This window comes from Sinocyclocheilus rhinocerous, unplaced genomic scaffold (assembly GCF_001515625.1).
Source record: "Sinocyclocheilus rhinocerous isolate Xijiao unplaced genomic scaffold, SAMN03320098_v1.1 scaffold1155, whole genome shotgun sequence".
NCBI lineage: Eukaryota > Metazoa > Chordata > Actinopteri > Cypriniformes > Cyprinidae > Sinocyclocheilus > Sinocyclocheilus rhinocerous.
In genome coordinates, this window is record NW_015629044.1 from 781,905 (window position 1) to 794,040 (window position 12,136).

Here is a 12,136-nt window from a genome sequence, read left to right on the forward strand (position 1 = left end):
TAATCCACTGCATCTTCAGCGGCTCAGATGTCGGGAGTAAATGAGGACTGCTATGTTCATTATTACATCCAACAACAAAACACCTCAATCGCTAAATCCGAGACATTTTTGTCTTCCCCTGCACCGGAGTCCACACAATTTTTATTGTTTATTTAAATTTTTCTGGACTCCTTTTTAAATGGTTAAATTAAATTGTATTAATCAAAAGCACATCTAATTAAATAATGAAACGTATACAATTCAACATCAAATCTATTAAAAGTTTAAACAAAAATTACATGTTTAGGGTCTTATGAATATTTTTTTCACCTTGTTTATTGTTACCAAATTCTGTGTTTTAATATGTCTAATTATTTGAATGAATAAAAACTACTTTGTAAACAAAACCGCGTGACATTCATTCAGACCATAGACTATGATTCAGACAGACACAGAACATGCAGGATTTATATTTAAATAGCCTTTTTGCGGCTTAATATTTACAGATACTAGTCCATATAACGATTTAAGTGTAATGACCTTCCTTGGATTAATTCATCCAAACTTTGACAAATTCTGTGACATTCCGCATTATACAGTAAATTCCGTTGACTGGATTCCGCAATTCCATCCGTGTTTTCCGCATGGCGGAAACCATAGGGCCATAGGCGTACCTTGTGGGAAGGTCCAAACTCCACCTCTGAGTCGCTGTCATCAGAATCCTGCGTGTTGATAGAAAAAACGCCTGCAAATTAAGAAAACATCTTCATCAATTTGAAAACACACGTGCTGCAAAGACTCACGAATAAAGAAACGCGCTTCCCTCAAACATTATAGCTTGATAAAAGTAATGCTCAGTAATTGACAACACAGAGTGGAAAAACTACTTGGCAATAATTTGTGCGATTTTGATACGCAAGCCACAAAGTACATTTGCAGACATGCACATTTATATAGGTTCGGTCTGTTTTGTAAGGAATCGGTTGAACGAATAACTCCCTCATAACGTCACCTACAGGCATAAAGATGTAGAAAGGGACAGCGAATTAAAAAGTGAACGAATCTTTCTGGCGAACAGCGTCCTTGATTCAAAAGATTCGAGTCACTGAGATGAATCAAAACCCCGACTACTAGACTGGAGCTGCGATTACATTATGGGAAATATGCAGTGCTGACAGCACACAGCTGTGCTCGGTGCAAGGCATCTGACATTTCCGGGAGCTGCAAGTCTCTCTTTATTGGCTGGAGTCGGCGGATCCCCCAGCAAAACCCTCCTCTCGCGAAAAAGGCCAGCCTTCAAATGATGTTTTAAAGTCTGTCTGTGTTCCTCACTCCTGCGCTCTTCTCTTTCTTTTTCGTCCTTCCGCCAAGAACCTGCTAGATTTCACCTCCTGTACAGCAAAAAGGCACAAAGGTGAGTCTTAAAATGTCTTTAAGTATCATTACAGCAGCAGCGAACAGTGTAGCGAAAGAGATGCAGCAGCGCTCTCACCGCAGAGCACAGAGCATAAGCATGCAGTTTGATTTAGTCATTCATAATCATAAGTTTATTGTGCAATAGAGGCATCGCTGCATGAACGCTTCGGTGTGCATTAATGCAGTAGCTAGCGTGTTTCGTAATGGACGCGTTTCTTATGAAACATTGCAGTGTTATGAGACAGTAGAAGTGCCCTGCTGCATCGATTCGATACCCTCCGTACGTCTCGCTCTCGGATCCGTTTGACAGGTCAGATCCAGTCGGAACCGGATAATGTTGCTTCTCAGTTGCACCAGCTGCTTTGTGTGCTGCAAGTTTTTCGTGTGTGTTTTCCTTTGCTCTGAGACTGATACTGAGGAAAAACAACATTAGCCACCTGTCATTTAAATGCATTATGTTATTGCTTCTCATAATGTATTGACGCTTTGTTTTGTTTTATCATGTTCTGTTTATTTCTTTCTTAGGCATTAGCAAGTGGGTAAATAACTGCATATTTTTGCCCTGGGGCACGTTCAAGCTCAAACCGGTGCGCAACGTTTTGCTAAGGTTTCCAGGTTGAACAACATGTTTCCTAAAAACGGTGTGCAACAGGGTTTGAGATACCTTTTCTCTTGTTTGGTGGGTGTGTCAAAAATGTCAGCCCAATCAGCAGCAACATGTATATAAACCACGCGGTATTAAAGAGACAGCTCGCACAATGGGTCCAAGTAAAGTTCTGGATGGCAAGGGCAATGACTAACATCGAGCGTATTTTGCAGTATTAAACACATATTTATACCGATTTCATCAGGCTCCGAAAATTCTTCAAAAAGAACACAAAGAATGGCCTTCTCAGCTGCCATAGTTGCAACTCTTGGTCATCAGAATAGGGTGTTCAATGCACCACTGTTTCTGTTTAAAAAACGTTTTGCAACGTTTTGTCGGGGCTGAACGCAGCCCTGTTTTGCAATTTAAAAAAAGATAGATTTTCTCTAGAAACAAAATTGCATAAGATACTAAGCCTTGTTTTCAGTTATTTTTTTATTTTTCTTGTTTTAAGCATAAACCTCAAAATGCTGTTAGATTTATACTTTATTACACACACACACACACACACACACACACACACACAGATATACACAAATACTGTGTTTTTGGCAGAAACCATGGTTACCAAAGTAAATTTTGTACACACACTTTAAAACTTAAAGAAATAGAGCATAGATATTTGTACATTTTGCTACGGGTGTCTGTTTCTGACACTAGTGATGATTATTTATACATCAGTTCAATATTTACCGTTCAGTCTGTATCGTCTATATAATACTGAACTCTCTATGACTTTTAAAAGAAGCCTGTTTCTCTGAAACTCAAAAGGCCAGTTTTGTTTGTTCTCTCTCCTGCAATAATGTCCTTGAATTGCACATTGAATACTGCTAAAGGGTGATTTATCCTGTCAAAAATATAAATTTATTTTACAGTAAAAAAAAAAAAAAGGTAGCTGTCGTTGACAGAATACTGTGACAGTACTTTTGGTATTACAGAATATATATAATGTTATTTTACCTTAAAATGGTATAAAAAAATATCTGATAAGAAATAAAATAATTTATATAATCTTTAATCATGTGTGTTGTGTCATGCAGGGACTTCTGTGACTGTCTGTTTACTGTCTTTACCATAAATCATAACTTTTACTTCCCAAAAACATTAATTTACAGTAAAATATAATAATGCATTGTTTACCATTCACAGTTTTCACCATATCAATTAACAAGTTAGCGTTACACAAGTGTAGCATTTTAGTATTTTTCTGTAAAAATTACACTGTTTTAACAGTATACAGAAGATTTACAGCGCAATGTTTGACAGACAAAACACCTGCTTAGTCATTGAATTGTGGAGCAGGTTTGCAGGAATGCTTTATGTTTTTAGAAGGCACATTTAGGATGACAGTGTACATGTACAGACAAAGACGGTGACTAATGTTTACTTCTGACAAAGTAGTTTTGCTGTTATTCATAGCATCTACCCATCTGATGGTGAGAATCACATATCTTTGTCCAATTTTCCAGATGCATTTGTGATTAACCCTGCAATACTGTCTATGTCATGTTTTAAATGAATCATCTGTGGATTTCTTATTATTGAGGTATTTATAGGCATGCATAAGTCATGGCCTTTTGCTTTTTTAACTAGGATTTATTCTTTTAATAGCACCACAGTTTTCCCTGCAGAAGTTGATCTGTCATCCAGACAAGAAAGTCAGCTAGTAGTACAATTGTTTTCCTCAGCTGGTTCCCTTGGCAACTGTCTTGCAGTATTTATCAGTTTGGAGAGGTTTTACCTCTTCAATCCACCTGAATGTCCCTTTTTTTCTTGTACCATTACTTCGGAGACTAATTAAAGACAGTCTTTAATGCCTATTTCAACTACATAACCTCTCAGATTTTGACTGACTCCTTATATTCATCTTTTTATTGCACTTTCATATTCAGTGTAGGGTTCCTGATTCATCTAGATTATGTTTTTAATGAAATAGATTGGGAAAAGCACGAGTGGTTTGAATCCACTCATATTCATATGAGAAAATGTAGCAAAGAATGACTTCTGCATGTCCTAATACGCTGTTTAAATCATGCAGATGGGAATTGGTGTAATGAGGTTTACCAGTAGGCTTTATCAGGGTTAGAGATGAGCATTATGCGCAACGAACCATGCTCACATCCTCCACTGACAGCTCAGTGTCTTTAGTGAGCTCAATGTTATCACTATAGCCAATGATCAAAGTTCATTTGGTGCTAAATATCTGATCGGGATTATGATAATGATTTCACAAGCACAAACCAAAATCGGTTCTACTGTTTGTTTTATTTTTAATTACGATCAGTGAAAGATTAGTTAATCACATCTCTGAAGTTTGAAAATGAGCTTCATATGTTTGTATTGAGGATGTATTCTGTCTTGTTGCTTACTTCTACTGATGTTATCTAGCTCCTTTATCGAGAGGAGCCGCTCACAGGGCCGTGTTATGTAACACCAGAAAATTAGCATTTAAAAAATGGCTCTGCGGTTGGTGCTGTTGCTCATTGCTCTCGTGGACTGCTGGCTTTAGTTCACACTCTGAGCTGAGAGGAAGAGGAGCAGGGGGATTGGTGGCGGCTCAGAGTTGTGTAATCCAGCACAGGCAGCTATTGTTGGCTTTGAAATGGTCCCGCAGCACAGTGACCACACGGAGACCCCTGATGAATATTGATTAGCTGAGCTTGAATCAAATGTGATGTGTTGGTTTGATTTTTATGCTGAAAATAAGCAATGAAAGCTCATGTAATGTTTTTGATGGACCTTGAAGGTGGTTGTGGATTTCCAGTGTTTTCATTGCCTGTACAGTCCTCTCTTATATTATCATCAGGGATCAATAATAATTATTTTTTTGATTTGGTCAGCCAGTTGTTCAGATTTACTTTTTATTGTTGAAACATTTATGACTTTCATTTGCTTCACTTTATTTGCTTTTGCCAAGTTAGGCTTTTTTTTAATTGCTAGACATTACTTGAAATACAGCTATAATGTATATGATGTTCCATAAAAATTCATAAACACACTCTTAAGTTGGACAATCAAAGCACAATTTTTATGACTTAAATTTTTTCGCAAACCATTCTTGCAATTTCGACAAATCCACATCTGTGTTGGCCAGCTGTGTTAAATATGTCACAGAAAAATGATTTTATAAATTTGCATAAAATTACATGTGATTTTTTTAAATTAAGAAATTGATCAATTTATTTTTCCCTTTCAATTGAGAAAGGAAAATCAGCTCCATCAGTCAAGTTGTCAGCCCCCCCGGCCGTTAAATTAGTTTAACCCATTTTGCTTGCTGCATCCTCACAGGCGCATGACAACGGGCTTGTGTAACACATATTTTCAGAACCAGTTCTATCTGGTTGATGAGCCGTCTGGTTGGGGTGCTTCTGAGAGACGGAGCGTCTGGATTTTTCTTGCTTCTGCTGCTTTGATTGCGTAATGTTCCTCAGATCTGGAGCACATGAGAGATGCACTTTCTGCTTCTCCTCTCCCGCACATGAATAAAGATGCCGTGGGTCTGCTCCGATGTCCAGTGGGCAGCTAGTTCTTCCCTCTGAATTGATTCCTTTGAACAAGCAAACACGTAAGACATAAGATTCTCAGCTTTCCAATGTCCAGACTTTGATGGAAACATACGCCATGACATTTAAACTAAGGAGGAACAATATTGATTAAAAAAAACAAAACGGTGTTTATTTCAGTCAAGAACATTTAGTGCATAATAATTGCATACCGTCACCATGCTGCTCCTTTCCTAAGCATATGCTCACTCATTATGAGGGCTGATAATATGCTGGGGGCATTGGCTTTTCCCTTAGGCAGGACTATTCGTCCCAATTAATCTTAGCACTAAAGTGTGACTGAGTGAGCTCGGGTTCCCTGAACCCTGTGCCTGTTGGGAAGGTTTAATGGTACTTGAAAGTCACAGCGTTAGTCACTTGTCTGCTGCCCCCAGCCTTGTCCTCACAAGACTCTCCATCCCAAAAAAAACGACTGTGATGGTTCCGCAGTGCATAAAGATGATCTGAGGGCCAGTATGCGTAGAAGCCATGTTGTAATTAACACCAATCAACCGTGCCTTAATTAAGTGGCGTGAGGGCCGACTGTCAGGGCCACTGGAGTAGGACAGGATTGATGGGCATGGCTGAACCTGCTGCTCAGGGAAAGAGGGAACTGTCTGTGGTACTGAAACCTGATCCCAGTACTGTCACTTTACAGACTGTAAGATTTGCTCCCATCAAGTAGTTAATCAGTTCTTTTTTCTTTTCTTTTTTTGAGCACAAAGGCATAAATGGTGATTTTAAAATACTTCCTTCCGTCCCAAATGAATATGCAGAGACAGCTATTTGTAGAGACAAGCTGTTTGTAGGTTGATTTCACTGAATATTGTGAACACAGTGACTGCGTGGTGCTTTCTGAACATTGCTCAGATTGTTTGAGCATCCCAACCAGGCCAGTGTACATTATTTCATCCAGTTTGGGACAGGACTATCTGTTTTTCCTACCAATGGCAAATTTCTAGATGATATATTGTATAGATGATATATTGTCATTTATATATATATTTTTAGTCTTTAATTCATTATTTTTTTATTAATTTACTATTTATTTTTGTAGCATTTTATAAAAATCATCTAAGTAATTTGTATTATGTTATAATATAAAATTCAAAAACAATTAAAAGTGTGTGTGTGTGTGTATTATTTTTCTTTTATGTTTATATTATTATTTACTTTATATATTGTATTATTTATATAAAATATTATTGGTATTATATATAGTATTTCATTTGTTTACTCAGTTTTAATTATATATTATAATTTTAACAATTAAATTTTTTTGTAAATTAAGTCCATAATATTGGTCAAGATTAGTAATTTACATTCTCCATATTCTTTTAAAAAATTAAAATAAAATAATAATAATAATAATAAAAGAGAGTAAAAAATTTTTTTTCCTAAAGATCTAATGTTGCATAAGATTGTAAATATCATGACCTGGAGATTGTATTATCTACCAGAACGTCTTTGACTGTGACATTTCCATAACCCTTATCGGCTCCCCACTCCCTGTAACCTGTATCTCTCTCTTTGTCTTTCCTCAGGTGAAGTGAAAGGCAGGTGCTGTGTGCTCTCTCTTTCTCTCTCTTACTCTTCGTCTCGGTCTCAGTGAGCTGGCTACACATGGCTTCCTCACTCCTGACCCGCCAGCTGGCCATCTCCCTTCAGCAAAACCTGCGTCTCGCCGCTCCAGGTAAAAATACCACAGAGAGATGGAGGACTAAGATACCCTCCAGTCTTAAAAGTTTGTTTAATTTCCCTGTCGGATAGAGAACAGAGACTATAATGTTCTCAACCTGCCAGTGACCCTCAAAAAGAGCTGCAGTTGTCACAGAGACTTTATCGAAGTGATGCAACTGCATGCTCAGCTTGGGGAAGTGAGACACTTCCTTTAAAATTATAATGATGTGTGGTTATCAGGGCTCGGAAATGCTCCAAAAATGTAATCTGTGCGACCTCAAAATATATTTGGGAGCAAACAATTGTTGTGGTGCGACCTATTTTCATTTCTCTACGAAACCTTCGCTAATTACTGCACAGTATGTGCCTGCTGTGAGTTGATACAGTGACCAGTCCGCCGATCTATCCAATGTTACATAACCAATCAAACTTCATCCTTAAATTCTTAACTTTAATGCAGATGTTAGACTGGTTAATATTAGCTGTCAATCACTCAACTGCTCTCCATCATCACGAGACAGGAATCTTTATTGGAACCGGCATGTTTTTGCTCCAAATGGCTTTTGTTTTATTTCAGACAATGTTTGTTCCGGATTTGCACAAATGGCATTGCAATCATTTTCCAAAATGTAATTTGTGTGGAAATATTACAAAGCCTATAAATGGCCATTAATGGAGACCAGAGATGCTGAAGGACAGACGCAAAGAGGAAAAAATACTATAGCAGGCAGAGTATCTTTCTGACTGTCTTCAGAAAATTTTACATGATATTTTCTATATCTTACCTCCCTATAGTGCCTATTAAAATGGTGTTTTATAAGCAGAAGCGTTTAAAGGACTCGTTCACTTCCAGAATGAAAATTCTGTCATCATTTACTCAGTTTACTAGTTGATGGGCACCATTGACTTCCATAGTATTTTTTTTTCCTACTATGGAAGTCAATGGTGCCCATCAACTCATCAACTCATACAGGTTTGGAACAAGTGGAGGGTGAGTAAATGATGACTGAATTTTCATTCTGGAAGTGAACTACTCCTTTAAAGCAGTAACCAAGGATACACTGCATCAACTGCTGTCCAATAACGGTACATTCACACGGGGCGTCAGCGTCGACGCTTGATGGAGGGCGTTTCTGAAGCTTGGTGCTGACGCGACCGTCATAGTGACAACAGCCAATCACATTAGTTTTCTGGTGTTGCATGAACGCGATTGACTAGCGTCTGCACCAGGGCATTTGCATAATATCTGATTGGCTGACGCCTGCGTTGGCGCTTGAAAAGTTGAAAAGTTTTCAACTTCTGCCGTGAGCAACGGACCCAACGCGACACGACAGACCCACAATTAATTTCGGCAACGCTTGACGTCACTCCATTCAAAGTAAACGAGAGGCGTTGACGCCGACGCCCCGTGTGAATGGGGCGTAAGGGCCACTTGCTGTCAGAAAGTGAATTTGCATTCTGATTCAGCCCGTCTGCTCTTTTTGTTTCGTGCAGAAATGTTGTATGTAGCATCATTTCACAAAGCTAAAGTCAGAACATTCTGTTTTTGCTTCAGATTTCAAACTATGCAATCTAATTTAAAGGGGACATAACACACACAGTTTCTGCCAATCATGTTAATCTTGAGTACCTATAGAGTTGCATTGCATCCTTCATATCTCTGAAGAGTCTTTAGTTTTATCAGATTTATAGAAGAAAAAAACAGCTTTACGTTTCTCTCTGAAAACAGTCAAACTCCTGGAGGTGTGTCGTGGGCAGAGCTAAAGAGTTTTTATGTAGTGATTGTCTGCAAGCTGTGACATCGACATAAATAAATCCTTAACGCTGTGTTCTTTGGGAAGCTGAATAAGGTTATCTTTCCCTCACAACCAAAAACAGACTTCTTTGGTGAAATTGTTGTTTTTGTGGTCAAAAACAAAATGTAAAATCCTTCTCGAGCAAGTCCTGTGCAGCGCTGCCGACGACTTCTGTAACGCCATTGAAGCACTTTAGAAGCACATAGAGAAAATAAACATCTTGTTCATGTACTCATATTTTCATTCTTTCTTGTCTCTTGCTTAAAAAATAAATATGAAAAAAAAACAGCAATCGGAATTGGACCAATTCCTTGTAATACTTCGGCAATTGGAAACAGCCATGAAAAATCAAGATCACTGCATCACTAACAAGAAATGCTGGGACAAGTGTATGGCAAAGAATTCAGGGTCAGGTTCGATTATTGAAGCTTTTAATCGTCAGGATGTTGCCAGCTGTTGCAGATTTGGTATTCCTTAATTTTTGGTGGGTGCTCCTAAATTTTTGCTTGTGCTCCTAACTTTTTGAAGTTGGGATCACCAGTGCTACCAAGTAAAAAAGTTAATTTCGAGCCCTGGTTATGGAGCCAAATGTCAAGAGGGACACAGTTCAAAGTTTCTTAACCATGTAAATGAGTTACTGGGATCTGGTTCTGTCCAGCTTTGGTTAGTGAATTCTGCATTCGTAGAGAAGTCTATGCGTGTCGTGTCCTTCAGTGGCTGGTCACACTGATCACACTGATTCAATCCTGCCAGCGTCCATCATTAATCAGTAGCTCCCATTCACTTCTGTAAACTTACAGAGCCCCTCAAGAGCTTACTACTCTTCAAATGTGGCTATAAAAGGCATTGTGTGTCTATTTAGATGTATTCGTCGGCCACTGTTCAAAAATACTGCAAAAGTACAAAAGGTCTTACAGAGTTCAGTTGGTTAATTATTTTGAGATGTCAAACATCTAAAATGCATTGCTAAGCATTTTAAGGAAGTTATCTTTACTGAAACTGACTCAACCTTTCATAATTCAAGAGGAACTGAAAAAATACCTACTGAGCTATGTACCTTTTTAAAAAGTGAATATGCTTCTTGTGTTGTAATTTTAAGACAAATATTTATAAAAGGGCACCAGATTGGATCATTTACAGATCAGCAAGAAATGAGTCATTAAAACAAAACTCTCAAGTAACCATGTTGGTTTGAATTTAGTCGGGGACATGGACTAAATTGTAACATCTGCTCAAATCAAAGTAGTAAAATGATATATGATTTCAGTTAAATGTGATATGAATTATTTTTTCTCATAATAGGATTGCCATTTTTGTAATGAGAGCTTATTTTGGAAGAAACAATATTTTATCCAGCATGTTAAGTCATTATGGGGACAATGTACTGCATAATAATAGTGAACAAAATTATTAAAAATATGTAGTCTTTTATGCATTTATTCATTTATTTTGCATTAGGTTCCAGATATGTCAGCAAAACTGCCACAAAGACGGTTTCAGAGTTTGAATATGATGCCCCATCCATGAAAACCGCTGTGCCAGGTCCAAAGTCTCAGGTACAATCTCAGCATTTTTACACTTATCATGAGATTTATCACTAGATTGCTGTGTGATATGTCTCTGTAGGATATAACTTTTTTTTTGGTCCCACTTTATATTAAGTGGCCTTAACTACTATGTACTTACATCCACTCTGACCTGCAAATTCGCATCACGTGAAGATGTGTGATAGGTAGAAGATCGATACGTCACTGCGTGACCTCTCTGTACAGAAATTCAAAAATGGAGGAAGCGCTAATTTTAGCCGTAGCGCAGCGTCCTATTTTATATAATACATCTTTAAAAGATTATAAAAATCAAATAAAAAAAGAAGTTGCATGGTTCGCGGTGTCAATGGAAACAGGAACAGACGATAGAGAGAGAAAGAGTACAATATAATTACTATACACAAGTGTATTATTATTAAATTACTTAATGTTGTTCGTTATTTTATATTTATATTTTCAGACTCATTTTAAAATTAATTTTGCACACCACAGGAACTTATAAAATGACCTATAGTTTTGGAGAAAGAAACGGCACTTTTCATGTGATATTAACTATATAAATATATACATTTTCTGCCCCATGTCTTGAATTATATGATAATTCTAAATGCATTTGAATAGATTGACCCTGCGTTCCATTCGGAAGGGCTCATCCCTATGCTCTAATCCCTTCAAAGGGTTTACCCTCCAGAGTGAGAGCTTCAAAGGGTTGAAGAAGGGTGTAGGGGACCAAACAACTGTTTCTTCAAAGTGCCCTTCTGCGTCATCTTCACGTGCCCACACGGAGGCGCCGTCATCATGCAAAGAATCAGTGCAAAGGATCATGGGAGCCCGAAGTGTCAATCAGTTGTACCCTTCGAAATCCTTCATTCCGAAGGGCTCTTTGAATACCTGCAAACTAGTCACTTTTCGGCGAAATTCGCCGTTTTGAATCAAAATATGTCATTTATGTGAATCGTCTAGATCCAAAGAGTTTTTGGGTGGGGCGGGCTCTGGGCGGAGAAAGAGAGAGAGTCGAACCCTGCGTTCCATTCGGAAGGGCTCATCCCTATGCTCTAATCCCTTCAAAGGGTTTACCCTCCAGAGTGAGAGCTTCAAAGGGTTGAAGAAGGGTGTAGGGGACCAAACAACTGTTTCTTCAAAGTGCCCTTCTGCGTCATCTTCACGTGCCCACACGGAGGCGCCGTCATCATGCAAAGAATCAGTGCAAAGGATCATGGGAGCCCGAAATCCTTCATTCCGAAGGGCCCTTTGAAGTGGCCAGTTTTGAGCACTTTCAGTTTGGAACGACCCTTCAATATGGCGGCCATGATTGTTTTCACTCCGAAGTGCCCTTCGGAGGGCGATATATCCCGTTTGGAACGCACCGATATATCCCTCCATGGCATATTTAAGTCCCTCTTGTAGGTCCATCTGTGTCCCAAATTTATCAGAAACACCTCGAAAGAAGGTTTTCACTGACAGCTGTCATTGTAAGACAGTGAGCAACTCCGTTTGTTTGTCCGAGTGAGCAACAGTAACTAAGGGGGG

At 38.4% G+C, this 12,136-nt stretch overlaps 1 protein-coding gene across 1 annotated transcript in view; it reads left to right on the forward strand.

Annotated features, from left to right (window-relative positions):
- The first annotated feature begins 1,105 nt into the window (after positions 1-1,105).
- The window catches only part of LOC107738621 (4-aminobutyrate aminotransferase, mitochondrial-like), a 30,686-nt gene continuing 19,655 nt past the window's right edge, over positions 1,106-12,136 (forward strand). The window contains exons 1-3 of the mRNA XM_016550396.1: positions 1,106-1,393; positions 7,128-7,276; positions 10,518-10,615. Coding sequence (XP_016405882.1) covers positions 7,207-7,276; positions 10,518-10,615 — 168 coding nt within the window. The 5' untranslated portion in view covers positions 1,106-1,393; positions 7,128-7,206. The remainder of the gene's footprint in view (positions 1,394-7,127; positions 7,277-10,517; positions 10,616-12,136) is intronic.